We start from the raw sequence: 26,122 nt of genomic DNA, 5'->3' as shown, positions 1-26,122 counted from the left end.
GCCAGTCAGCCGTTTCCTGAAATTTTCGAGTTTCAGACCTGAAGTCTTCTAAAAGATATGTAGCCCATTGGGGATCCTTCTTTTCTTGCTCTAACCAATGTCGGAAAAAATTAATAGTAGTCTTGCCTGTGGAAAGCAAATACCTCACAGAGATTTCATTCTTACTGTGTCAGCTGTCTAGGCCCAGACCACAACGTCCCTCGCTGTCGGTTTTGTGCCTTGTTTAGCTCCCGAACTGTTCATCATTGGGCTATTTTTGTCGCTAAATTCTTTCACTCGATCTCCGTATTCCAAAATGGCTTCGATAAGCCATCCCGACTACCAGTCTTCTGAAAAAACGTAAGGATAAAGAGAGACGGACTGCATAGGTCCAAAACTGCCAACGACACTACTGCTAAGCTAATCGCCAGTCCGCTGGTACTCGGTGAGAAGCTTTTGCAGCCCCTGATACCTGCTGCTACAGATTCGCAGGCCTCTACTGAGACCCATTTGGAGTCTGGTATGCCACGAGATGCTTCTTAGACTATGGAACCTGCAGATGCCTCTACCTTGGATGGGTCCGGAGCCGCTGTGCAGGCACCGTCTTCTGAAGGTGTATTCAGGCCTTCTGATTTTTATTTTAAACCGACGACTTTGTTTCAAACCAAATAAAAAATGAATTTTTCAGGCCTAGAGTTTGCACTATGCCTAGGAAACAGACGACCAAAGCGCATTCTAAAGCCCACATGCCACAAAAACAAATCCTTAGAATGGCTGAAGACCTCATTACCTTAATTAGGGGAAGTAAGCCTTCCCCCTCAAAAAGACCAAGAACAGATTTTCCTTCTAATCCTTCAGATCTTCAGCTTCCCTCCAGAAGATTTTTCTTTTGTTGAAACCCTGCATACCCTTAGAGAACATAGAGAGCATTTGCGCTGGGAGAGCCAGGATTACTCTGTCCAAAAAGACTCAGGGAATTTTTAAACTTGCCTCAGCACAAGCCTCTAGCTATCCCTCCTGTTCTGGCAATTGTAGATGTCTTCTTGGAATCCAGCATTACCCCTGATACTTTGCCTCTAGCTCCCAAGAAACCTGACGGGTACTACAGAGTACCTGACTCCCACAAATTCCTCTCTAAGAATCCCACTGCAGATCCAGAGACCATTACCCAGGGACCTAAAGGCATTAAGGCTACAACTGCCAAAAAGTCTACCCCTTCAAACAGGGATTTTAGGGCTTTAGACAAACAGAAAATTATGTTGATTTCTGATTGTGCAGAACACAAAGATTTACAAGAGTTAATGCATTCTGCTAACCAAGTTGGTAAACATACTTTGGAATGTGGATTTGATGCCTTAGAAGCATCTTGCAGGGGTGCTGTCACTAGGTCTGTTCTTGGAAGGCATGCTTGGCTTAAGGAACAAAACTTGCCAGATCATGTCAAAGCAAAATTACTAGATGCACCATTAAAGCAAGAGCGTCTATTTGGCAATAAAGTAGTAGTAGTCCTCAAAAGGATGGAGGAAGAAGCTAAATCTATGCAAACTGTTAAAGATTTCTTACAAGTACAGCCACCTAGATTCAGTAGGCATTGGCCTTCTAAAAACTGGTCTTTTCCAGTCCCTCCCAGGACTTCTCAGTCCAAACCCAGGGGCGGCAGACTACCAAGACTACAGTCTCAGGTGATGCACAGACCTAGGCAATGGAGTGCTCCCACGTCCAAAACTGGTAGTAGTAAGCCACCATCCTATGGTAAAATTACACAGTGACTTATCCTTAACTCTTCCAAGCCTTGCCCAAGTACTTACACCTTTAGGAGGAAAACTTGCCCTGCATGCCAAAAACTGGGAGTACATTATCCAGGACAGATGGGTCTTAAACATTGTTTCCCAGGGATACAGATTCCACTTCCGCTCTCTCCCAACCCTAAGCAGATGGCCAGACCTCCCCCCAAACCAGTGGGCAGAGGCCCAAAAGCAAATACTTTCTCTCCTCAGTATCAAGGCTATTCAACCTGTCCTTGCAGAACAGAGGAGACAAGGCTTTTATTCCGGGCTGTTTCTGGTACCCAGAAAAGAAAACTCTTGGTGTCATATCCTGGATCTGTCTATTCTCAGTTCCTTTCTGGTGGTTCCATAATTCAAAATGCTAACTCCAACAGCTGCTTCCTATGCCAGCCAAGGACTCCTGGCTAGCAACCCTAGACTTAAAAAAGCTTATCTACACATCCCCATAATGGATTCTTGCACGAAATGCCTTAGTTTCAGAGCAGGCTCTATGCCCCATCAGTTCTGTGCACTTCACCTTGGCTTATCTACTGCGCTCAGGGTATTGCAGGCAGAGAAGAATTCAAATTTACCCATACTTGAACAATTGCCTGATTCAGGCGGATGGTCAGGAACTGCTACTACAGCACCTGGCATTTGTAAAGAGATGTCTAACTTCACTGGGGTACACAATCAACGAAAAGAAATCACATCTGATACCCAGCCAATAGATTGTATTCCTGGGAGTAAGCTTGAACACAACTTCCCAGATGGCATTCCTCACTCCAGAAAAACAAATTTGTTTGACAGACTACTTCAATCTGCTGGCCACCCAAACCCAGCCATCTGCAAGAAAAATACTGCAAGCCCTAGGATTCATGGCCTCTGGAATTCTACTAATTCCATATGTAAGGCTGCATATGAAGAAAATCCAATGGTACCTAAAAGTCTCTGGTGTCATCATTCTCAGGTTCTGTAAATGATTCCTATCATTCCTTGCCTAAGGACAGAGTTCCTTTGGTGGGCAGAAGCCTGCAACCACAACAAGGGACTCCCTCTCACTCTATCCCCTGCCGCCCAAACCTTAACAGACTCATCAGACTATGCATGGGGGCTCACATGGCAGGGCAATCAAAAAGAAATGTTAGCTGTACAGAATGCCCTGACAGCCTTTAAAGGTCTTATTCTTCCAGGACAACTATTGGTAAAGACAGACAACACCACAGTTATGTTGTACATAAACAAGCAGGGGAGGAACCCGTTTCTACCCACTCTGTAGATTAGCCATGGCTCTGTGGAACACAGCCTTGAGCAACCAAGTGCACCTGCGAGCTCAATTCCTGCTTGGCAAACTAAATTCAACGGCAGACTATTTAAAAGCAGAAATCTCATGGACACACGAGTGAAAACTGGAACCCAGAATATTCAAGCTTTTGAGGAACAGGTGGGGGGCACCAGAGGTGGACCTCTTTGCTTCCCCACAGAACTATCAATTCAGCAAATATTGCACCAGAACTCCCCACAGCCAAGCTTGGAAAGTGGATGCCCTGTCCTTTTCCTGGGAAAGCCTCTCAATCTTTGCCTTTCCCTGTCTGCCCCTCCTCTCGAAGGTTCTACTAAAGATCGAACAGGACAAACCAAGGACAATCCTGATTGCACCAGACTGGCCATGCCAGCACTGGTACCCTCTTTTGTGCTGTCTGACAGTAGTGACACCATGGCACCTTCCTCAGACCCTCTCCCCTGCTGTCCCAGCAAGAGGGCCAGATTTTGCACCCTCAGCTGCAGACCCTGAACCTAGCAGCCTGGCTCATTCCCTGAACTCATTACCAGCACCCCTAAGTAAGCAGGTACAGGATGTCATTCTTGAGGCAAGGTTGCCTGGTACTAGAAAATCCTATTTGGAAAAGTGGAAAAGATGCTGTTCCTGGAGCCAGTCTCTGGGAAGGGACACAACTGTGCCCAGCTTACCTCCTATACTAAATTACTTAACAGAAATGCTCCACAAAGGCATATCTCTTTCTTCAATTAAGATCAATGCCTCTGCCATCTCAGCTCATTATAATACTGAGCCACCTCTGTTCTCTCACCCTCTGGTCAGACAGTTCCTGAGAGGAGTCAAAAAATTAAGACCCCCCCCCCCCAGGAGATCTCCCACCCCAGCCTGGGGCCTTAACTTTGTATTGGAAAAGCTCACACTTCCCCCTTTGAACCTGCTGCTACAGCAGAGTTAAAATTCCTCTCATGGAAAACAGCTATACTTTACTTTTAGCCATCACTTCAGCTAGAAGAGTGTCTGAAGTGCAGACCCTTAAGGCCTTGGAACCCTTCATTATCTTCCATGCGGACAGGGTTTCCCCTTAGGACTAACCCATCATTTATGCCCAAGGTGGTATCTAGTGTGGCTTTAAACCAATCCATTCATTTGCCAACTTTTTTCCCTAATCCTCAGAATAAAGGGGAAAGTATCCTGCACTCCCTGGATGTGCACAGGCAGCTTAGGTTCTATCTGGACAGGACTAAACCTCTTAGAAAATCTGACCAGCTGCTAGTCGGCTTTGTTGCAAGGGCAGAGCTCAAGGCCATTTCAAAGCAAACCATTTCTAAATGGATAGCACACAGCATATTTCTGCTGCAAACACCATGGGAAACGTACCCCACAGGGGATCCAAACACATTCCACTAGAGCTACCTCAACCTCTGCAGCATTTCTCAGTGGAGTCCCTACCAGGGAGACCCTGGAAGCTGCAACCTGGAGCTCTGTACACACTTTCACCAAGCATTACCACATGTCTATCTATTCTAAATCCTGAGCTGGATTCACCACAGCAGTTTTACAGGGCCTGATTGCCAGCCCTAATGCTTTTTAACTGCCTCCACCCATCCTCGGCTTTGGGAATCAACCCAAATGTGATGACTGCAACAGTGAAACACGAAGAACATAGTACAGATGTTCGTGTTTCACTGTTGCAGTCATTACATTTGGGTTATCTGCTTGCAGTAGCCCTCAGTCAGATTAACAAAGACTTGGATCCTGCTTCGGTTGCTGTCCCTTCTTCCATGATGTCAGGTCATCAGGGGTATAAAACATGCAGCCGACGCCATTACATCAGTCTTTCTTGCTGTGTGGTGCCCGAAGCAGAAGCAGTTTGCAAGTGCCAGTTGGCCGACTCCTGAAATTTTAATTTTAGAGTTTCAGAACCCAAGTCTTCAACTAAAAGCTAAGTACCCCGTTGGGGAAACTTTTTTCTTGCTCTAAACCGATGTCAGTAAAAGTAAATAATTGCATGTCTTGTGGAAAGTGAGTACATCATAAAGATTTTCATTCGTACTGTATTCCTTACCTAGGCCCTGACCACGACATACCTTGCTGTCGGTTTTGTGTCTTATTTAAACCACGAACTATCTTTCGCTATATTTTCGCTTCTAAATATTTTGGTGCTTGGTTTAATTATCCTGATATGTCTTGAGTAAGCCACCCGACTACCGACATTCCGAAAAAACGCAAAGATAATGACAGAGACAGGCTGCCTAGGTCCAAAGCTGTCGACGACACTTTTCTTAAGCCAGTCGCCAATACTCAGGTGCTTTCGCAGTCCCTGATGCCCGCTACTTCTGATTCGAAGGCCTCTACTGAGACCCATTCAGAGTCCAGTATGCAGCGAGATGCTTCAACTGTGGAACCTGCGGATGTCTCTACCTTGGATGGGTCCGGAGCTGCTGTGCAGGCACTGGCTTCTGAGGGTGTATTCAGGCCTACTGACTTGCGTATATTAACCCAACGCCATCTTCTTCTTCAAGGCCTAAAACTTGAACCATGCCTAGAAAACTGACGCCCAGACCGCTTGGTCAGGCCTCTATGCCTAATAAACAAATAAGAATGGCTGAAGACCTTATTAATTTAATCAGGAGAAGCCAGCCTTCCCCCTCTGAGAACTAGGACTGAGTTTTTTTATGATACTTCTGACCAGGATTCTGAATTTTGTTTCCTCTGATTACCAGATTTACCGTTATCTATCTGTGAGGATTCTGATGCCGAAGACTCTATTCCCTCTTCTTCCTCCCCAGAGGATTTCTCGTTTGGTGAAACCTTGCATACTCTCAGGGAGCATTTTCAGTGGGAAAGTCAGGATTTCTCTGATTCTAAAAAGAGGCTTAGGGATTTCTTACTCCTGCCCCAGCACAGGCCTTTAGCCATACCTCCTGTACTAGACATTGCTGATGCCTTTTTGGGATCTAGCTTGGCCCCTGACTCTCTACCTCCTGCTCCCAGAAAACCTGATAGATATTACAGGGTCCCTGACTCTCACAATTTCCTTTTTAAAAATCCTGGTGTGGATCCTGAGACCATTTCACAGGGACCTAAGGGCATTAAAGCTACTACTGCCAAAAATCCTACCCCCTCTGATAGAGACTCCAGGGCACTGGATAGATGGAGTAAGAAGGTGTATACACTTCTGCAACTTTGGCCATTAGGCCTTTAAACTGCCAGTTTCATATTTAAAGTGTCAGCAGCATATTATTGGATTGCTTAAACAGAAAATGATGTTGATTCCTGATTGTGCTGAAAATAAGGATTTACATGATTTTACTGCATTCAGCTGAACAAGTTGGAAAGCATACTTTGCAATGTGGTTGTGATTCAATAGAGGCATCTTGCAGGGCTGCTGTCACTGGGTCTGTACTTAGAAGGCATGCTTGGCTTAAGGAGCAATCCTTGCCGGGTCATGTTAAAGCAAAAATTACTGGATGCTCCCTTAAACCAGGACCGGTTGTTTGGCAACAAGGCAGAAGAAGTTCTTAAAAAGATGGAGGAAAAAGCTAAATCTATGCAAACTGTTAAAGAATTTTTACAAGTACAGCCTCCAAGGTTTAGTAGCCATTGGCCTTCCAAGAATTGGGCCTCTCCTGCCTCTTCCAGACCCTCTCAGACCAAACCCAGATCCAGCAGAGCTCCCAGGCTTCAGTCCCAGAGTGCACACAGATCTAAGCAGTGGCGGGCCTCCACTTCCAAGTCTGGGAGTAATAAAACTCCTAAAACACCAGAGGCCGGCATGTGCAGCTTATAAATATATTTATTAATGACTGGATGTTAATAAGGCATATAATGCCGCAAAATGTAACAAATCAAACCAGTTTCGGCTATGTAGCCTTCCTCAGTGAAAAAGCATTAGACATCCTGAAAATCTCATTACTATTAAAAGATACCATCAACCAGTAGTAATATGGTATCGTCCAACCCTAAGGTTTCCCTTAATAATGAAACGAGTGTCATCACCATCTGAATATTGCAGTCAGAAAATAACATATATATTTTAACCATAAGATAAATGAACAACATAAAAAAGATCCCTGTGAATAATATACTAACTTATACACTTGTTAAATGTACACACAAACAGCTATCTAAACTGTTGTAAAAGAGACTGAAAACCAATTACCACTTATATAGACCAGTATAGTTTTGAATATTCAAAATTGCCATATGTTACTATGGCTAATACAATAAAATATAAAAAACAACTAGTCACAAAGGCAATAACTTGCCTGTATATGGCCCATTTCTTTACCAGATCCATGATTTAAAGACATTAACTAATCACAATGATATATACCATGAACATAATTTGAATATATCTGATCCAATGCTTATAAAACCAAACAAATATTATGTCTCATCAACATGAAAAACATTATCACGTTCATGTCTATTTCAATGTTAACACATATGCTATGTTCAAACCATCATATCTTATGTATCAGATAATTTTGAGTTTACAAGTGGTCATTCAACCCAGGGGGAAATAAGGCACCAAGGTGAAGAATCCAATATTTTTCTTTGTGGTTCAAGATACTGTGCCACCCTTGTTGGTTACTTCTGTCTCCCGTTATTTTGTCTGATTATAAACATAAACTTGGCTTTAACGTTTGTGTGTGTCTGTACAAAGCATTGGTTTCCTTTTTATTTTTTATGTCACTTTTAGGTTCACCCATCCTAATTCTGAGTGATCGTGATGTTTGTCCGACCTAAAATGCTGAGCATTGACACTTTGCCAAATAAATAATCCAGGTACTGCTGCAGTTACCAAAAACTCTAATATCATAGACCCTGCTTGTATTGGTACTAGTAAACTCTTTCAATTTACTAACTTGATTACAAGATGCACAATGACCACATGGAAATGTTCCCACAAGTTCATCCCCAGATATTGTCAACTGTTTGTGAATAGCACCTCCACTTTCCTTGTGTTTATAGTGCGAAAACATGGCTCTTAAATTCTTGCCCCGTCTATATGAAAATTGGCATTTCGGGCCCAAGATATTTCTTAAATGATCATTTGCTAGTAATATATTCCAATTAGAATCAAGAATGTTTGTGATTCCTACCGAATGTGGTGACAAACCTTAATGAAGACTCTACACCTAACGGTTGACGTTTCTTATATTCCAATAATTTGCTTCTATCTTGGTTGTCAGACCACATACTAGCTGATATTATATCTGATTGGTGATCACCTCTATCTAGAAATCTGTTTTGTAGATCCTGTTTCGCAATCCCAAGGTCTGTCTGGGATGAACAAATACGTTTAATTCTCAAAAATTGAGACTTTGATATGTTGCAGATGGTGTGGCGTGGATGCATACTAGATGCATGTAATAAGGTGTTATATTGTGGATATTTCATGTATGTTTTAGTACTCAAAGTATGGTCATTATTCCTATACAGCGTAACATCCAAAAAATCAATAGTATTGAGATCATATGTAATAGTAAATACTATACCCCAAATGTTACTATTCAAATATTCCACAAATTCCTGCAAGTACGCAGAATCCGCATGCCCCACCATCCAACAGTCATCGAGTTATCTATGCCAGATATCCATTTCAACCATGTATGTTATGCAGTGGGTTGTATATCACGCACTTTTCAAGGTACGCTATAAATAGATCTGCATATATGGGGACAAAAGATGCCCCCATGGCAGTACCCTGAAGTTGCCAATAACACTCCCCTTGAAAGTAGAAAACATTCTTGTTGAGCACATGTTCAGCCATACAAATAAGCAAAGTGTTGAGTCCTGGTGGGTATAAATTGGAATTTTCTAACCAGTAATGTATTGCCTGTAATCCTGCCCAATGGGGTATGCTCGTATACAAAGACTTAACATCTAGTGTACACATCAGTGTGGTTCCAGTTGTGTATCATGTATAATTTGCAGGAACTGTGTAGTATCCTGTAACCTAGCCCTAACCTTTGTTAATAGTGGCTTAAGATGTTGCGTCAGGAACATGGATAGTGGTTCTGTAAGAGAGCCTATGCCTGATACTATTGGTCTTCCAGGTGGCTTAGAAATGGATTTATGAATTTTGGGAAGCAGGTACAGAATTTGTTTTTGAGGGTCCATCACAGTTAAATGTTGAACTGTATTGGCAGTAATGATACCCTCGGATTTAAAAAGGTATCTGTTTCTTTTTTGAAGTTGGGAGTAGGATCAATAGACATGCGCATATAACATTTGGTATATGATAATTGTTCCAAACCTTCGTGTACATAGTTCATGTTTAAAACCACAACTGCCCCTCCTCTATCTGCTGGTAGTATAGCTATGTTCCGATTGTTCCTCAATTCCTCTAAGGCCATTTTCTCCAATACAGAGATATTTTCACCCATAATTTGTGATTCAAAATGTGGAAAATGCAAATCCCTTAATACTGATTGTTGAAAAATCGAAACGTGTTTATTCATGGGGGGTTGGAATTGAGATTTACGGAATTTAAAATCAGTAGATCTTTGAGAGCTTTGTGCTGTTTCATCTGAAAAAAATATCTTAAGATTAAGATTTCGACAGAAATTAATGACATCAGACACAATGTTATACTCATTACAGAAAAAGCTTGGTACAAAACCAAGACCTTTATTAAGCATTTTTTCTTGTTCGGTTGTTAAAATAACATCTGACAAATTTAACACATTATATTCCTGATCAGTTATCTTAGTAACGTTTCTATCAATCCCTCCACAGAATCTATTCTGCTTCCCATGTTTATGCTTGCGGCCACCCTGCCGCCTTTTTCCACTTCTAAAGGGAGTGCTGAGTTGGACCTTTTTCGCATTGGTGACTCCTGGGGCTGAGCATCTTCACTGTATGTGTAGGAGGATTCATCCCCCGATGTTCTTGTCAGGAACCTGTCATTATTTTTAAGAATGGACCTAGGTCTCTTTCTGGTTTTGCCCCTTGCTGTTCCCTGACTTGTATCCATAAATCAAACAGATCTATGCATTTCAAAAGGACGCCCCTTTTGGTAATCTGCGATGTCCCTGTTAAACTTTTTAATTTTTCTATCTTTTGTTTCTCAAAGTTTGCCAAATCCTTGGACAGCTTATCAATTAAACCTTCATATATAGTGAGTGATTCATATTTTTTTACATTCTTCGCAAACAGATTTGACTTCCGATAGGTTTATATCTATCATTCTTTCATAATGAGAAGAAAGAATATTGACAAACATCATAGAAGCTTGTTGTAATGCCTTATTCCATTCAGTCGTTAGTCTCTCTTCAGATCTACCCAACCAATGGCTGTAGACGTATTCTAAGACCCCTAGGGGCCATATCCTTTTTAATATATGCACGGAAAAGTTTAATATGCCAAATATTGGCTCTGAGGCTTTTAAGCCCCCTTACTTAGATTTTGAAACGCCAGTTCACATCCCTCTGATGGATTATTAGATTATTTGGATCATTGCCTGAGATGTGGTCTATGCCAAAGACCCCTATGTCATCTCGATCGGCACATAATCCTTGTAAAATTTGTTCCAAATCCATGGTTGCCAGGGGCACTTTAGAACCCAAAATAATTCTAATAAATGTACTAAACAGGAAATATATATGGGGCAAAAAAAATGTTATAAGCTATAAGCTGTGCCATCAATTTGGCAACTAATGTTATTACTACCAAAACTATACCGATGTAAAACAGGGCAGTGCACAAAACCTAGGGTAGATTAGCAGAGATGAACAGTTGTCAGACTGACAGCAAGCGAACAAAACCAGTCAGAAAACCAACCCACGCTGAATGCATCTTGATGCAGTATTTATATATAGTGTTCATCAGCAGTAGTGATACACAATTATCATCAATTGAAATGTTAAGTCAACTTTCAAGTCGTCAGCAATGTATGAAACATGAAGGAAAACCAGCCCACTCCTTTTACAACTATTTGGGGCACATATATCAGTAATAAAACTCCCCCCTATGATAAACTGTCTCAGTGATTGCTTTTTAAAATTTCCAAGCACTTCTCAACTGACTGCTCCTTTGGGGGGAAAGATTGCTCTTCATGCAAAGAACTGAGAACTCATTACCCAGGACAAATGGGTTTTAAATATAGTGTCCCAGGGATACAGATTTCACTTCCACACGTTACCAACATCAGGTGGGTGGCCAGATCTAGCCCCAAATCAGTGGGCAGAGGCCCAAAAGCAAGTACTTTCTTAAGCATGAGGGCTACTCAGTTGGTACCAGAAGAGGAAAAGGGACAAGATTTCCAAGGTGCCCAGAAAAGACAATTCATGGTGTCCTATCCTGGACCTGTCTACTCTAAACACCTTTTTGGTGATTCCAAAATTCAACATGCTGACTCTTCACCAGTTGCTCCCTATGCTTGGAAAAGATGCTTGGTTGGCAACACTAGATTTAAAGTAAACATACTTGCACATCCCAATCAGGGAATCTTGCAGAAGATACCTACGCTTCAAGGCAGGCTACACGCACTGTCAGGTCTCTGGACTGCCCTTTCGCTTATCTACTGCACCCAGGGTATTCACGAAGTGCCTAGCTCCAGTCATTGCATTTTGCAGGCAAAGAAATATTAAAATATACCCATACCTGGACGATTGTCTAATTTAGGCAGAAAGCCAGGACATACTTTCGAATCATCTGGCCTTTGTACAAAGGGTGCTAACTTGTCAGGGGTACACCATAAATGAAAAGAAATCACACCTGGTACCCTGTCAACAAATTATATTCCTGGGAACAAGCTTGAATACAACTTCCCAGATGGCTTTCCTCACGCCAGAGAAACAAATTCATTTGACACCCTACTTCAAACAAGTGGCCACACAAACCCTGCTATCTGCAAGGCAAATACTACAAGCCTTTGGGTTCATGGCCTCCTACATTCGTCTATTTCCATATGCAAGACTGCATATGAGGAAAACTACACTGGTATCTAAAAAGCCTATGGTGTCAACATTCTCAGGTTCTAGAAGCAATGATTCCTATCATACCTTGCCTATGCCTAGAGTTCCTTTGGTGGGTAGAGGCCTGCCACCTAAACAAGGGACTACTATTGACACTACCCCTGCTGCCCAAACCCTAACAGACGCATCAGACTATGCGTGGGGGGCTCACCTGGCAGGGAAGTGCATTCAGGGCAAATGGAACCCAAGTCAGATGCACCTGCATATCAATCAAAAAGAAATGTTAGCTGTACAGAATGCTCTGACAGCCTTTAAGGTCCACATTCTTCCAGGACAATTAATGGTAAAGACTGACAACACCACTGTTATGTGGTGCATAAACGAGCATGGGGGTGCACATTCTTACCCCCTCTGCAGACTAGCCATGGCATTGTGGAACCCAGCCCAAAGCTACCAGGTGCATCTACAAGCTCAATTCCTGCCAGGAAAATTAAATACACTGGCAGACGAACTAAGCAGAAACCTCATGGACCCACACGAGTGGAAACTGGAACCAAGGATTTTCAACATGTTGACAAGCAAATAGGGGGGCCCAGATATAAACCTGTTTGCCTCCCCCAGAACTATCAGTTGGACAAATTTTGCACAAGGACTCCCCACAAACAAGCTTGGAAAGTGGATGCTCTGTCCTTCAGCTGGAAAAACCTATCAGTTTATGCCTTTCCTCCTCTGCCTCTGCTCTCCAAAGAACTACTAAAGATCAAACAAGACAAACCAAGGACAATTTTGATTGCACCAGACTGGCCACGCCAACACTGATACCCCCTCTTGCGCAGTGTGTCACTTTTGGCCCCATGGCACCTGCCTCAGACTTCCTACCCTGTTGTCTCAGCAAGAGAACCAGATTCTGCACCCTCAGCTTCAAGCACTGAACCTAGCAGCCTGGCTAATTACCCAGTCTCTCCATTACCATCCCTCAGTAAACCAGTGATGGATATCAATTTAGAGGCAAGGAGGCCTAGTACTAGAAAATCTTATGCTGAAAAATGGAAATATTCTGTGCCTGGAACCAGTCTCAAGGGATGAGCACAGCAGTGCCCAATTTACCTCAGATTTTACAATACTTAACTGAGATGCTTCACAAGGACCTGTCTTTCTCCTCCATCAAAATTCATGGCTCAACCATTTCAGCTCATAACTCAGAACCTCCCCTCTTTTCTCATCCACTGCTCAAGCAGTTCCTCAGAGGGGCCAGAAATTTACGACCACCCAGGAGAGCTCCAACTCCAGCCTGGGACCTTAACTTTGTATTGGATAAACTCACTCTTCCTCTTTTCAAGCCAACCGCTACTGCAGACTTAAAATTGCTTTCTTGGAAAACAGCTTTCCTTTTAGCAATCACTTCAGTTAGAAGGGTATCTGAATTACAGGCCCTTATGACAGTGGAGCCTTTCATAATCTTTCATGTGGACAGGGTGTCCCTCAGGACTAATCCCTCCTTCATGGCCAAGGTGGTATCCAGTATGGCCCTTAATTGGTCCATTCATTTGCCAACCTTCTTTCCTAATCCACAGAACAAAGGGGAACGGATACTGCACTCCTTAGATGTGCACAGACAACTTAGATTCTACTTGGACAGGACTAAATGTCAAAAGAAATCTGAACAACAACTGGTGGCATTTGCTGCAGGGGCAAGAGGGGTAGGCTATTTCAAAGCAAACCATTTCCAAATGGACAGGCCATTGCATTAATTTCTTCTACAAGCATCATGGAAACCCCGTCTCACAGGGGATCAGACCCCACTCAACCAGGGTTGCATCTACCTCTACAGCCTTTCTCAGAGGCGGCCCTACCAGGGACATCCTAGAAGCTGCTACCTGGAATGCTGTACATACTTTCACCAAGCATTACCATCTGCCAATTTTCTCTAAATCCAGAGCTGGCTTTGCCACTGCAGTCTTTAAGGGCCTTATAGCTGGCCCTAATGCTATCTAAATTCCACCTCCCATCCTTAGCTTTGGTCATCTATCCAAATGTGATGACTGCAACTGTGAAACACGAAGAACACAGTACAGTTTTGTACACTTACCATAAATGTAGATGTTTGTTTGTATTCACTGTTGCAGTCCTGGTTACCCTCCCTCCAGCCCCCTTACTTCTCTTGGCTATACCTCTGCTCTCCATTACTATGCTCAAAAGCTTTTTGGTGTATTTGCTTTTTTGTTGGCGGTATAATCTTGTATATTTATAGATTTAATTGCTTCCCATTAGGGGGGCACCTGACATCTGTGGCAAGAAAAACTGATGTCATGGTGTCGGCTGCATGTTTTATACCCCTGACAACCTGACATCACGGGAGAACGGACAGCAACCGACGTAGGACCCAAGACGTTGTTAATCAGGCCTACTGAGGGCTGCTGCAAGCAGGTAACCTAAATGTGATGACTGCAACAGTGAATACACTCTAACATCTACATTTATGGTAAGTGTACACAACTGTACTTTGTGTACACTTACCATAAATGTAGGTGTTCGAGTGAATTCACTGTTACAGTCCTGGTTACCCTCCCTCCAGCCACCTGACTTCTCTTTACTTCTACCTTTCCTTTTTTGTTTGGAATTTTTTACATCATTGGTATTTGCTTTTTGCTGGGAGTGTTCCATGCCATGTAATTGCTTCCTACTTTGGAGGCTGCTGACATCTGGGGCAAGAAAAACTGATGTAATGGCGTCGGCTGCATGTTTTATACCCTTGACATGGAAGAAGCAACAGCTTCTGACACAGAAATCCCAAGTCTCTGGTATTCGGGCCGACTGAAGGCTACCTGTAGGCAGATAACCCAAATGCGATGACTGCAACAGTGAATACACTCAAACATCTGCATTTATGGTAAGTGTACACAACTGTAAGTCCCAGAGTGGGCCTTAACCTAACACCTGACAGAATATAAACACATCATTTTTTCCCCTTAAATTAAGAAATTCAGATGCTTGCATTAATTTCTTAAAATGATCTACTGTATCCTCTTTGGGGTGTTTATGCAGTTCTATGTTGGATGAGGAGTGTTGTTTGCAGTTTCTCAAATTTTTGGAAAACTAGGTCTCATTAACATGCAACAGGTTGAGTCCTTAATGAGAGCTTGTCGTTTAGATGGTTGGTTAATGTGGTGTTGGTTTTTCTTTGCCTGGCAGTTGATTGCTTGTTTAGCATGGCTCGTTTATATACAATATTTTGAGGGTTGCATTTGGCTGTCTTGAGTCTTGTGTTTTCCCTTGTGAGTCAGCTTGGCTTGCCAGAGCACTGAATTGATGTGTGCCATTCAGGATTTTTTGCAAGAAAAGGCTCCACGGTATTTTGGTATATGATACTGATGACTGTTTCATTTGATGGTTAAAATTTGGCCAAGTGCTGAGTGATTTACTGTTGAATACTTTGCAGTGTCCCATTGTGTCTATCTGTTAGGTAAGCAGGATGTGAATCCTTTGGCCACTGGGTTATGTGCCTGTCAGAGCGGACACGTTTTTTCTTTAGGACTTGTGTCCATTGTGCTTTCTCTACTAGTTTTTTTTTTTTTTCTTGTACGTCACAGTTAATATACACATCAGTTAAGCCAAGTTATATGGGATTTACAAGTTTTGATTTGGAAATTCCAAACATACTCCTATTTAAACAGTATGTTATAAGTGACAGCATTTCCCCTCCATTGCCAAGCCTGATTTTGCTGACATAGCAGTCAAGGAAGAACTCATAACATGGAGTCTTTACACTCTCTTCATCTGCTGGAGTTCATTTGTTCTGTGCCAAGTAAACAGAATGTGGCAGCATTATTAGGAACTGATTTGCAACTAAGTCAGAGATATTGCGCTTAACCCTAGCGTGGGAGGATGGCAAGGGTGGGAGGATGACATAATGGTTAAGGTGTTTACCTGGCAAACACAAGGTGCAGGGTTTGATTCTCACGTGGGGTAATTTGCTAGGCTTAAAATGGCCCACAAGGGGCAATTAACCTAGTACTAACCTATGAACCTATAAAAACAAAACATGATGATTTTGTACTCCTATCTTTGTAGTTCTTAAATATGGCTTTATTGTAGGGTTTTCAGTGATTCACTGAAACTTAATTGCATAGATTGCATTGTATTTGTTCAGGTAATAATCGTGTACATTTTTTTTCTATTAGCCTGATTTGGGACCTTTAGAGAGCAAGGAATATAAGCCTGGTCCCATTGGGAAAGAGCGTTCTATGAAAAACAGGAAAGTAAAAGAAGTTCAGCAGGCTGATACTGATGTTCCAGAAAAGGCGGGTCCTGCAGCTGTGAGAAGTCTTGACCCTGTTGTGACCAAGGAATCCAAAGTTGTGACAGAGCTTGGTAATGAAATGGAATCTATGATAGCAGTGCCTTCTGCAGAATATGGAACCAATCCAAAGGTGAGAGGCTCAGCCATTTGTTGTAGGGGGCTAGCAGTTTGGAGCTTATTACTAGTTGTTTGGCTTAGTGACTGTGATTTCATACTAGAGATTTTTTTGTCATCTTTGAGACTTACAAGAATCTAAAATTTCATGTATGAGAGGCCAAGCAATACTTAATGCGTGTGTGTTTAAAGACATTGCTGCTTCTCTGATTACAGCATGTGTACTAGGATGCTTCTGCTGCTGTCAGTTTACCTGTCTGCTCTGATCTCTTCGGTTAAATGCTGCAGAAAACAGACCATTGAAGCAGTTGCTTTTGGAAGGAAAGGGTGAAAGTTTTTCATGCTTTGCTTTGGGAGCGAATGGCTTCGTCTGCACTTAACCTCTCAGTACTGCAGTGCGTAAGCATCATCTCAGCAGGTACCTTCGTAGAAGTGTAGCCCTTGAGCATCATCACAGAAATTGTTCATGGAGATGAGCTGTCTCTGTGATCACGTTGGTACCCTCCTGCATGTGCACAACTCATCTTGTGCCAGATGTTTTTTGCCAATATGTCAGTTTAGGTCTGTTTTCATGAAAAAATCCTTTTACATCACGTTTTGAAGCAATTCATTACTGTTCTACTGATCTGTAGTGATTGTGGAATATAACTGCCTAATTTGCCTGTGCATTTCATTTCTGCATGCCTGCTTTACTTCCATAGCTGCTGAGTCATGTTTCTACACCTACTGCTTCTCATAAGTGCTGTCAAACTGTTGGTTCACAGATGGCTTTCAGGTGTTCACAGCAGTTCGCACTCAGGTGCTGTGTTGTCAACACTTGCACTTCTGTTTTTAATGTGACTTTAGTATTGTTTATTTTTATTAGATGCTGTTTGTGGAACCTGCTTTTTCTTTGCCCTCTTATGCTGTTTTATTTATTTTACATTTGTTTACCGGGATAGTCCGACTGGATACATGTCCATTTTCAGCGGAGGTCCGGCGAGAAAAGCTCCAAATAGACAAACTTACATAGATGACACAAGAAGTTAGATAACATTAGAAACTATACAACAAAGTGATTATGTACAGTGGTTTATTAGTGTTCCCTAGTAGGGACTCTCAATTCTCATGGACCGACACAGTTAAAAGCAAAAGACATCAGATTGGATATAGAGCTTGGTGATGTAGTTGCATGTTATGATATTTACAGGTTATGCTTTCAGTTTATAACTTAACCAGGGTTGGTACATGGGCAAAGCCAGTTCACTTTGAGATACTGTTTGAGGGTTTTTTTGAGGATACTTTTGGAGGATTGTAGGGTTATATAGTTTGTCAACGAATTCCAGGTTTTGCCAACCAAGTTGGCAAACAAGGATTCACCAGCAGAGCTATTAGCTCTGTGGGTTTGGACCAGTAGTTTGTTGGCTGATTGTAGGGTTCTCAGGTTGCTATATGGCTTAATAATATTTATAAGTGAGGGGGTATCCTCAGAGTGGTACAGAATTTTGTGCACTATTAAGAGCTGATTGAATTAAGCTGGGCAGTTCTAGCCACTCTAGTTGTTTCAGTTTTTGGCAGTGATGGGTTCTGTAGGTGGAGTCAGTGGTGAATTTGGCAATATGGTTGTAGCAATGGGACTGCTTACCTAGTTCTGATTTGTTGAGGTTTGAGAGTACAGGTGAGGCGTATAAAAGAGTAAAGAGTAGGTGTGACCGGGCAATTACGGTCCTAGCCAGTGGTTTAAAAATGTCTTGTTTCTATACAGTGATCAAAGCTTATTGATGGTCTGTATGATTTTGTTGACCTGTAGGTCAAATTTGAAATAGTATTTAATAACCCCTAGAAGTTTGGTGTGTTGACTTGAGGAGATAGTGGTACCATTGTTAGACGTGACAGATCTACTAGTGGGGGTGAAGAGTAGAAGTTTAGTTTTATTGGGGTTCAGCAGTAGGCGTTGGTTGGCGAGCCAGTTCTCAATAGTGTTAAATGTTGTTTGGGTTAGGATTTGCAGTTCGGATGAGGAGGTGGCTGAGCAGATCAGAGTGGAATCATCTGCATATTGAATACAGGTAGCTTTAAGGATAGCAGTGTGAAGGTTGTTAATAAAAATAGAGAAGAGTAGTGGGCCTAGTATGGAGCCTTGAGGGGCACCAAGTGTGAGAGGTAGCTGGCTGGAGAGTTTGCCCTGCCTTAGTACTGCCTGTTGTCTACCAGTCAGGAAGGACTGGGAACCACTGGATTATGTTCTTATTGAGGTAAATAGATTTGATAGGTCAAGAAAGGGTGGAGGATAGCCTATTGCCATTCCTGTTTGGTTTATGGCATTAGCAAAGGAAAGGAGAGCTGAGGTGGTGCTGTGGTATGGCCTGAAACCATGCTGGGAGTTTGATAGTAAGTTATTCTGTGTAAGGCATTGCATTAGTTGCTTGTGTACACATTTCTCCATTATTTTGGCTAGTGGGGAAAGAATGGCAATTGGTCTGTAGTTGGATATCTGTAGAACTACCACCTTTATGGAGTGGGATGATGTGGGATATTTCCCAGAGGGAGGGGATATGTATTTTGATAAAACTAGTGGATATCAGTTGGAAGCTAAATTGGGGGTGATCAGTGGGTAGATTAGGGGTGTGGTTTGTTTGTGGGGGTTAGTTGATTTGCTAGGGGTTGGATTGTTTCAGTGAAAAAGTTATTGTAAGTGTTAGCTATGGTCTCTGGGGAACTATGGGTGTGGTTAGCCGGGCTTGGGGGTGGTAGAATGACCTGGATGAAGTAGTTGATTTAAGCCTGCCCAGAACTTTTGAGGGTTGTTTTGGTGTTTTTGTAGGAGATTTTGGTAGAAGCTTTTTTATTTAGTAAAATAGATTTTTTTTGTATCATTCCTGAGTTGACAGTATTTTAGATGGTGAAGTAGGGCTTTGGTTGTTCTGCAGCTAGCCCAGGCTCTGTTTCTAGTTTTGATTTTAGATTTGGTCTCTCTTGTGAGCCATGGTGCTGTTTGATCTAGATTTTATTGTACGTGCAGGAGCATGAGAATCAAGGATACTGAGGGATTTAGTGTTAGTGAGCTACAGCCTCTTCTAATGGTACATTGTAGGGATTTAGTGTTAGTGAGCTACGGCCTCTTCTAATGGTACATTGTAGGGATTTAGTGTTAGTGAGCTACAGCCTCTTCTAATGGTACATTGCAGGGATTTAGTGTTAGTGAGCTACGGCCTCTTCTAATGGTACATTGTAGGGATTTAGTGTTAGTGAGCTACGGCCTCTTCTAATGGTACATTGTAGGGATTTAGTGTTAGTGAGCTACAGCCTCTTCTAATGGTACATTGTAGGGATTTAGTGTTAGTGAGCTACAGCCTCTTCTAATGGTACATTGTAGGGATTTAGTGTTAGTGAGCTACGGCCTCTTCTAATGGTACATTGTAGGGATTTAGTGTTAGTGAGCTACAGCCTCTTCTAATGGTACATTGTAGGGATTTAGTGTTAGTGAGCTACGGCCTCTTCTAATGGTACATTGTAGGGATTTAGTGTTAGTGAGCTACAGCCTCTTCTAATGGTACATTGTAGGGATTTAGTGTTAGTGAGCTACGGCCTCTTCTAATGGTACATTGTAGGGATTTAGTGTTAGTGAGCTACGCCTCTTCTAATGGTACATTGTAGGGATTTAGTGTTAGTGAGCTACGGCCTCTTCTAATGGTACATTGTAGGGATTTAGTGTTAGTGAGCTACAGCCTCTTCTAATGGTACATTGTAGGGATTTAGTGTTAGTGAGCTACGGCCTCTTCTAATGGTACATTGTAGGGATTTAGTGTTAGTGAGCTACAGCCTCTTCTAATGGTACATTGTAGGGATTTAGTGTTAGTGAGCTACAGCCTCTTCTAATGGTACATTGTAGGGATTTAGTGTTAGTGAGCTACGGCCTCTTCTAATGGTACATTGTAGGGATTTAGTGTTAGTGAGCTCGGCCTCTTCTAATGGTACATTGTAGGGATTTAGTGTTAGTGAGCTACGGCCTCTTCTAATGGTACATTGTAGGGATTTAGTGTTAGTGAGCTCGGCCTCTTCTAATGGTACATTGTAGGGATTTAGTGTTAGTGAGCTACGGCCTCTTCTAATGGTACATTGTAGGGATTTAGTGTTAGTGAGCTACAGCCTCTTCTAATGGTACATTGTAGGGATTTAGTGTTAGTGAGCTACGGCCTCTTCTAATGGTACATTGTAGGGATTTAGTGTTAGTGAGCTACAGCCTCTTCTAATGGTACATTGTAGGGATTTAGTGTTAGTGAGCTACGGCCTCTTCTAATGGTACATTGTAGGGATTTAGTGTTAGTGAGCTACAGCCTCTTCTAATGGTACATTGTAGGGATTTAGTGTTAGTGAGCTACGGCCTCTTCTAATGGTACATTGTAGGGATTTAGTGTTAGTGAGCTACGGCCTCTTCTAATGGTACATTGTTTGGTTTTCACCAGTCAGCTGCTTTTAGTTAGTTTAGGAATATAGCAGTGTCAGTTTTTCCTGTTTCTAAGTGTTTTATATTTGGTCTAGTGAGGGTTTCCTGCCTTATGTTTTATTATATAGGTTAGTAAATGGTTGCTAAGGTCATCAGGGGGAGTGCCAGCTGTGTACAGTTGGGGTTGGTTATTAACTGGGATCCAGTCTAGGATGCTTTCTTTGTTGGTCGGTTTGTTTATACTAGTGGGAGAGGTTATGGTCTGGTTAATCCCAGATAAGTTTATTGGGGGGGTTGGAGGAGCAGGGTTGTAGTTGGTATTGAAGTCACCAAGAACTATGGTTTCTTGGGATAGATAGTGGATAGCCAGTATAGGATATCCTCTAGGGTATTTAAGTTGTTGCCTGGTGGAATGTAAGCACAGACTATGTTCAAGCATTTGTTCTGGTTAATCTGTCATTTGGTTATAAGGGGTTCTGCATTATTGAATTGGGGTGGTTGAATGGTGTCTCTATTAACAGAGTATTTTTGTAAAGGACCGCTATCCCCATCTATGCTATAGTAATTGTGTTGCACAACACAGGATAGTTGCCCTACTACCTAATTGCACATGCAGAGACTGGTTGATGTAGGCCCGGTCTGTCATGTATTTTGTAGTACTCATTGTGGGGCTTGTGTGTGGGTTTAATATCCCTACAATGCTACATCCACAGTCACGCAAGTATGAACCTGGTACACAGCCAAAAATCAAATTCCACAAATGAAGACAAAAAGCCAGTACACACATTTTCAGCACAGTTCATTTTAATTATTTGATAAACATATCCACAGTGGGAGCAAAGGGTAACATACCTGCTTTGGCTGAAAAGCCTTCCTCAGTGCAACAATTACAAATACATTTGCTTCCTCCTTAAATAACAAGCATACAAACCCTATTCGTGAATCACAAATGCTCATTAAGTCCAGGAGAGAAAAGTGCTCTTAAAATAAAATAATCAATTTTTTCCCTCTCTCTTGTTTAGTATGTTGTGCCAGCCTACTTTATCTTTAGTTTTAAATGTAATTCTGTCAATAATGAGAAACCTAAATTTGGCAATGGGATGCTTGATTTGGTTTATAAATGGCATTAGACTGGCGACCACATGTAGCATCACTGAGATGCTCTGAAATACGTAATTTTAATGGACGGGAAGTTTGTCCTACATAAAATGCTGGACGTACATAAAACTAGATAAATGACCCAGTCCGATTCATAATTGCCACTAACATAAATATCAGATACCCTTGAGGGTACTGAGTGGTAAACTGTGTAATATCAGAAATGTAGACAAACTACAGTGATTGTACTCAGTACTTGCCCATAAAAAAATTGTCTGCTGTGAACCCACAGCCATATTGTCAATTTTATGATTTAGCCAACCACCTAGTGTCCTACCCTTTCTATAAGAGAACAGGCACCTCAAGATGTCATCACACAATAATACGCCCCAATGTTTATGCATTAATTCTATCAAAAATTATGTATTACTGCCATAGTTGGTAATAAACCTAAAGGAATGTCCAAATTTAGTTTCATAGGTAGGTACTGAGCTGTCTGCCCGAAGGCATTTATAAGCCTAGCCAGAATGTGTTGGCTTTCGCAGCCCCCTTAGATTAGTTCCCTGTGCCTCTGTCCAGCAGAGCCACTGAAGTGATCCCAGAGGTAAACTTTTGTTTCCCATCCACTTGTCAAGGTTTATCTTGGAGTGTTAGCGAGGAGCTCTGCCTAATGTAATTGGAATCTTGTTCCAAAGCATGGGAGGCAGGAATCTATCCCTCCAGCACATCCCATTTATTGTTGCGCTGAGGTTTAGATCCCTAGAGCGTGTGGCTCGAGGGGATAAGGTTTTCTTTAGGTGGAGCATGTCCATCAATTCTGGGTTGGACATGGCCTTGTATGTCAGGCAGAGATCACCTCTGAGTAGGCGGTATGCAACCAAGTACAGCTGGAGTTTCTTCAGTCGAGCTGCATAGGGCATCTGTTTGAGGCCAGTGATCCTCTTGGTGAGGTACTTCTGTGGTCTTTCCAGCTGTTGCAGGTGTCTTGTAAGGTACATCCCAAATGGGGCATTGTACTCTATAATGGGTGTGATGAGTAGAGGGGCACAATGACCTCTTTTGATCTGGATGCAAACCCTTTTGTGATTAGGTGGGCCACATAAAAGGATTTTCTAACCACTTTGGCAATGTGATCATCAAAGCAGAGATACTATCTACTTGGGTCCCCAGATCCCTTATTACAGTTTCCGTATTTAGGGGACTACCACCTATGTGATAGTTTGTGGGTTTTTTTCCAAAGGGTATGACTATGCACTTTTTGGCATTTAGCTTGAGGCCATGATTTTGACACCGGGTATCCATCTCAGTGAGACCCTTTTGGAGAATGTCTGTGTCAGCCAGAGAGTCAATTATAGCCCCTAGTTTGCAGTCGTCTGCGAAATTGGTCAGCCATAGTCCTCCTGTGCTTGCCTGTACCTCTGAGAAGTATATGCCGAACAGGAGGGGGTCCTAGGACTGAGCCCTTGGGAACTCCACTTGTAACCGGTTAGAGTTGGACCTAGCTCCCACAACTCTTACCATGTGGGTTCTGTCCGTGAGCCAGTTGACAACCCATCTTGTGACATAGGGGTTTATGTTCAGGCTGGTGAGCTTGTCTATAATACCAGAATGGGGAATGGTGTTGAAGTCCTTTGCGAGGTATAGGTAGGCTGTGTACCACCTTTCCCTCATCTATAGCCTTGGTAACTGTCTCAAAGAAGTCCACCAGGTTTAGGAGGCGTGATCTGCCTTTAACAAAGCCGAACTGGTTAGGGTCCAGTGTTTGGAGGTTCCCAATGTCTCTGTTAAGGAGTTCCATGATGATGCACTCCATAGCCTTGCAGACCAGCTAGTCAGGCTTTTAGGGCGATAGTTCCCGGGGTCTGTTGTGGCTCCACCTTTGTGGAGCGGAATAACCGTTGCTGTGCGCCACTTTATGGGTACGTAGCCTGTGGAGAGGCTGAGTTTGAACAGTGTGTTTAGGTGAGGGGTTAGTTCATCTTTGAGCTCGTGTAGGACACAGCCTGGGACACCATCCGGTCCCATTGATGCTGTGATTTTGGCTTTGGAGAGGGCTGTTTTAACCTGAGTGTCTGTGATTTCAGGGGCTTTACATTCTTCTGGTATGGTTATGGGCCCTTTTGGGGTTGAGAGTGGGGTGACGTTTGCATTGAACCTGTCTGCCAGGATGTTGGCAATATCGGTCGGTTCAGTGTATTTTGTGCCATTCCGCACTAACTACGAGCAGATCTGAGCATTGCCACTTAGATTTTTATTTATTTATTTTTATTTTACATTTGTTGACCGGGATAGTCTGACTGGATGCATGTCCATTTTCAGCGGAGGCCCGGGGAGAAAAGCTCCAAGGGTAAGCAGATACAGCATTACATAATACCAGCATTACATATTACAAACAGACTATTTACAGAGATTACATAAGTAAGCAAGTTAAACAAGTTCCACAGGTTACAGTTAGTCCTGAGCACAAGTCAGGATTAAATTAAATTACACAGTAAACTGGCTAACAGATTTTTACACATTCGAGTTAGCCAGGCTTGATACATTGACATAGCCAGTTAAGTGACAAATGTTGTTTGAGTCTAGTTTTAAATTGACCTAAGGTGGAAAGTAAGGTAATATCAGCTGGAAGAGAGTTCCAGGATCTACTTACAGAGTTTGCAAAGAGAGAATCACCGGCTGTGTTATTAATTTTGCTAGTCTGAATTAGTAGTTTGTTGGAGGATCGAAGCAGTCTAGGATTGTTATAGGGGGTGATAATATTTTTAAGTGCAGGAGTATTGTCTGGATTATAGAGGATTTTATAGGCCATAATCAGTTATACTGGATTAGGCTAGGTAGTTCAAGCCAACCAAGCTGATTTAGATTAATGCAATGATGTGTCCTAAAAGGCAGCCCAGTGGCAAACCTGGCAATGTGGTTGTAGCAAATTGAGAGTTTAAGGACAGTCTTGTTCAAATTCGAGAGTAGAGGGGATGCATACAGAAGGGTTGAAAGAAGGTGAGAGCGAGCTATGGCAATTTTAGCTGGAGGGGTTAGGAAGGCTTTTATTCTGTAAAGTGGCCCTAGTTTTTTATTGATGGTTTTGATAGTTTGGTTAACATGTAGGTCAAATTTGAGATTGTCTATGATGACACCTAATAGTTTTGTAGATGGGTCAGGGGAGATTATTGTGCCATCATTTGATTTTATGGTAAAGGTGAAAGCGGTAGACCTACGTGTTGGTGAAAATAACAGCATTTTAGTTTTTTTGGGATTTAGGATCAGACGATGTTCAGAAAGCAAGTTTTCTATTGTATTAAAGGTGGTCTGGGTAGCTGACCATAACTCTACTGGAGATGTGGCTGAGCAAATCAGAGTAGAGTCATCAGCATATTGGATACAGCTGACTTTTGGGATGACAGTATAAAGGTCGTTAATGAAGATGGAGAACAGCAGGGGCCCTAGTATAGAGCCTTGTGGTACTCCGAGGGTGTTAGGTAGAAGGTTAGAGAGTTTGTTCTGCCAGAGGACAGCCTGCTGTCGACCATTCAGGTAGGATTGAAAGCATTGGAGGGCTCCAGTATCTAGACAGAATGTTTGCAGGGTGTGGATTAAAGTTGGTGATCAACCATATCGAATGCCTTGGAAAGATCCAAAAAGAGGGCTGAGGATATATAATTATTGTTGCGATTATGGTTTATGGTGTTAGTAAAGGCTAGGAGGGCTGAAGTAGTGCTGTGATGAGGACGGAAGCCATGCTGAGTGTCTGCCATAAGGCGATTTTGGATTAGGTGGTGCATGAGTTGTCTATGAATACATTTTTCCATAATCTTTGCAAGTGGAGAGAGTATAGCTATTGGCCTATAATTGGAGAATTCAGTAGAGCTGCCTCTTTTGTGAAGTGGGATTACATAGGATATTTTCCAGATGGTGGGAATTTTAGCTTCTACTATGGTTCGATTGATTAGTATTGAGACGGGGTAAGCAATAGCATCAGCTGATTTTTGTAGGTACTCGGCAGGGAGTTGATCAGCAGAAAGTGTAGTGGGTTTTAATTTTTTGATCAAGGTACGGATAAGTGAAGTGGCGACTGGTTGGAAGCTGAACGCAAGTAGGTTTGTAGGGGTGCTACTTTCAGGACCAGGGGAGCTAGGAGGTAGTTGGCTAGCTAGGGCTTGAATTGTCTCAGTAAAGAATTGGTTAAAACTATCAGAAACATCTTCAGGGGTTTTATCAATAGTAGCTGCAGGGATT

At 42.4% G+C, this 26,122-nt stretch overlaps 1 protein-coding gene across 1 annotated transcript in view; it reads left to right on the top strand.

The window, feature by feature from the left end:
- PRRC2C (proline rich coiled-coil 2C) overlaps nucleotides 1–26,122 on the top strand; it is a 2,776,386-nt gene that overhangs the window by 1,893,523 nt on the left and 856,741 nt on the right. Inside the window, exon 20 of the mRNA XM_044086759.1 lies at nucleotides 16,133–16,381. Within this exon, the coding sequence (XP_043942694.1) occupies nucleotides 16,133–16,381 (249 nt within the window). The remainder of the gene's footprint in view (nucleotides 1–16,132; nucleotides 16,382–26,122) is intronic.

This window comes from Protopterus annectens, chromosome 10.part0 (genome assembly GCF_019279795.1).
Source record: "Protopterus annectens isolate FY-2018-M chromosome 10.part0, PAN1.0, whole genome shotgun sequence".
NCBI classification, from domain to species: Eukaryota; Metazoa; Chordata; order Ceratodontiformes; family Protopteridae; genus Protopterus; species Protopterus annectens.
Note: the sequence above shows the minus strand (reverse complement) of the source record. Positions and strands in the feature narration are given on the sequence as shown.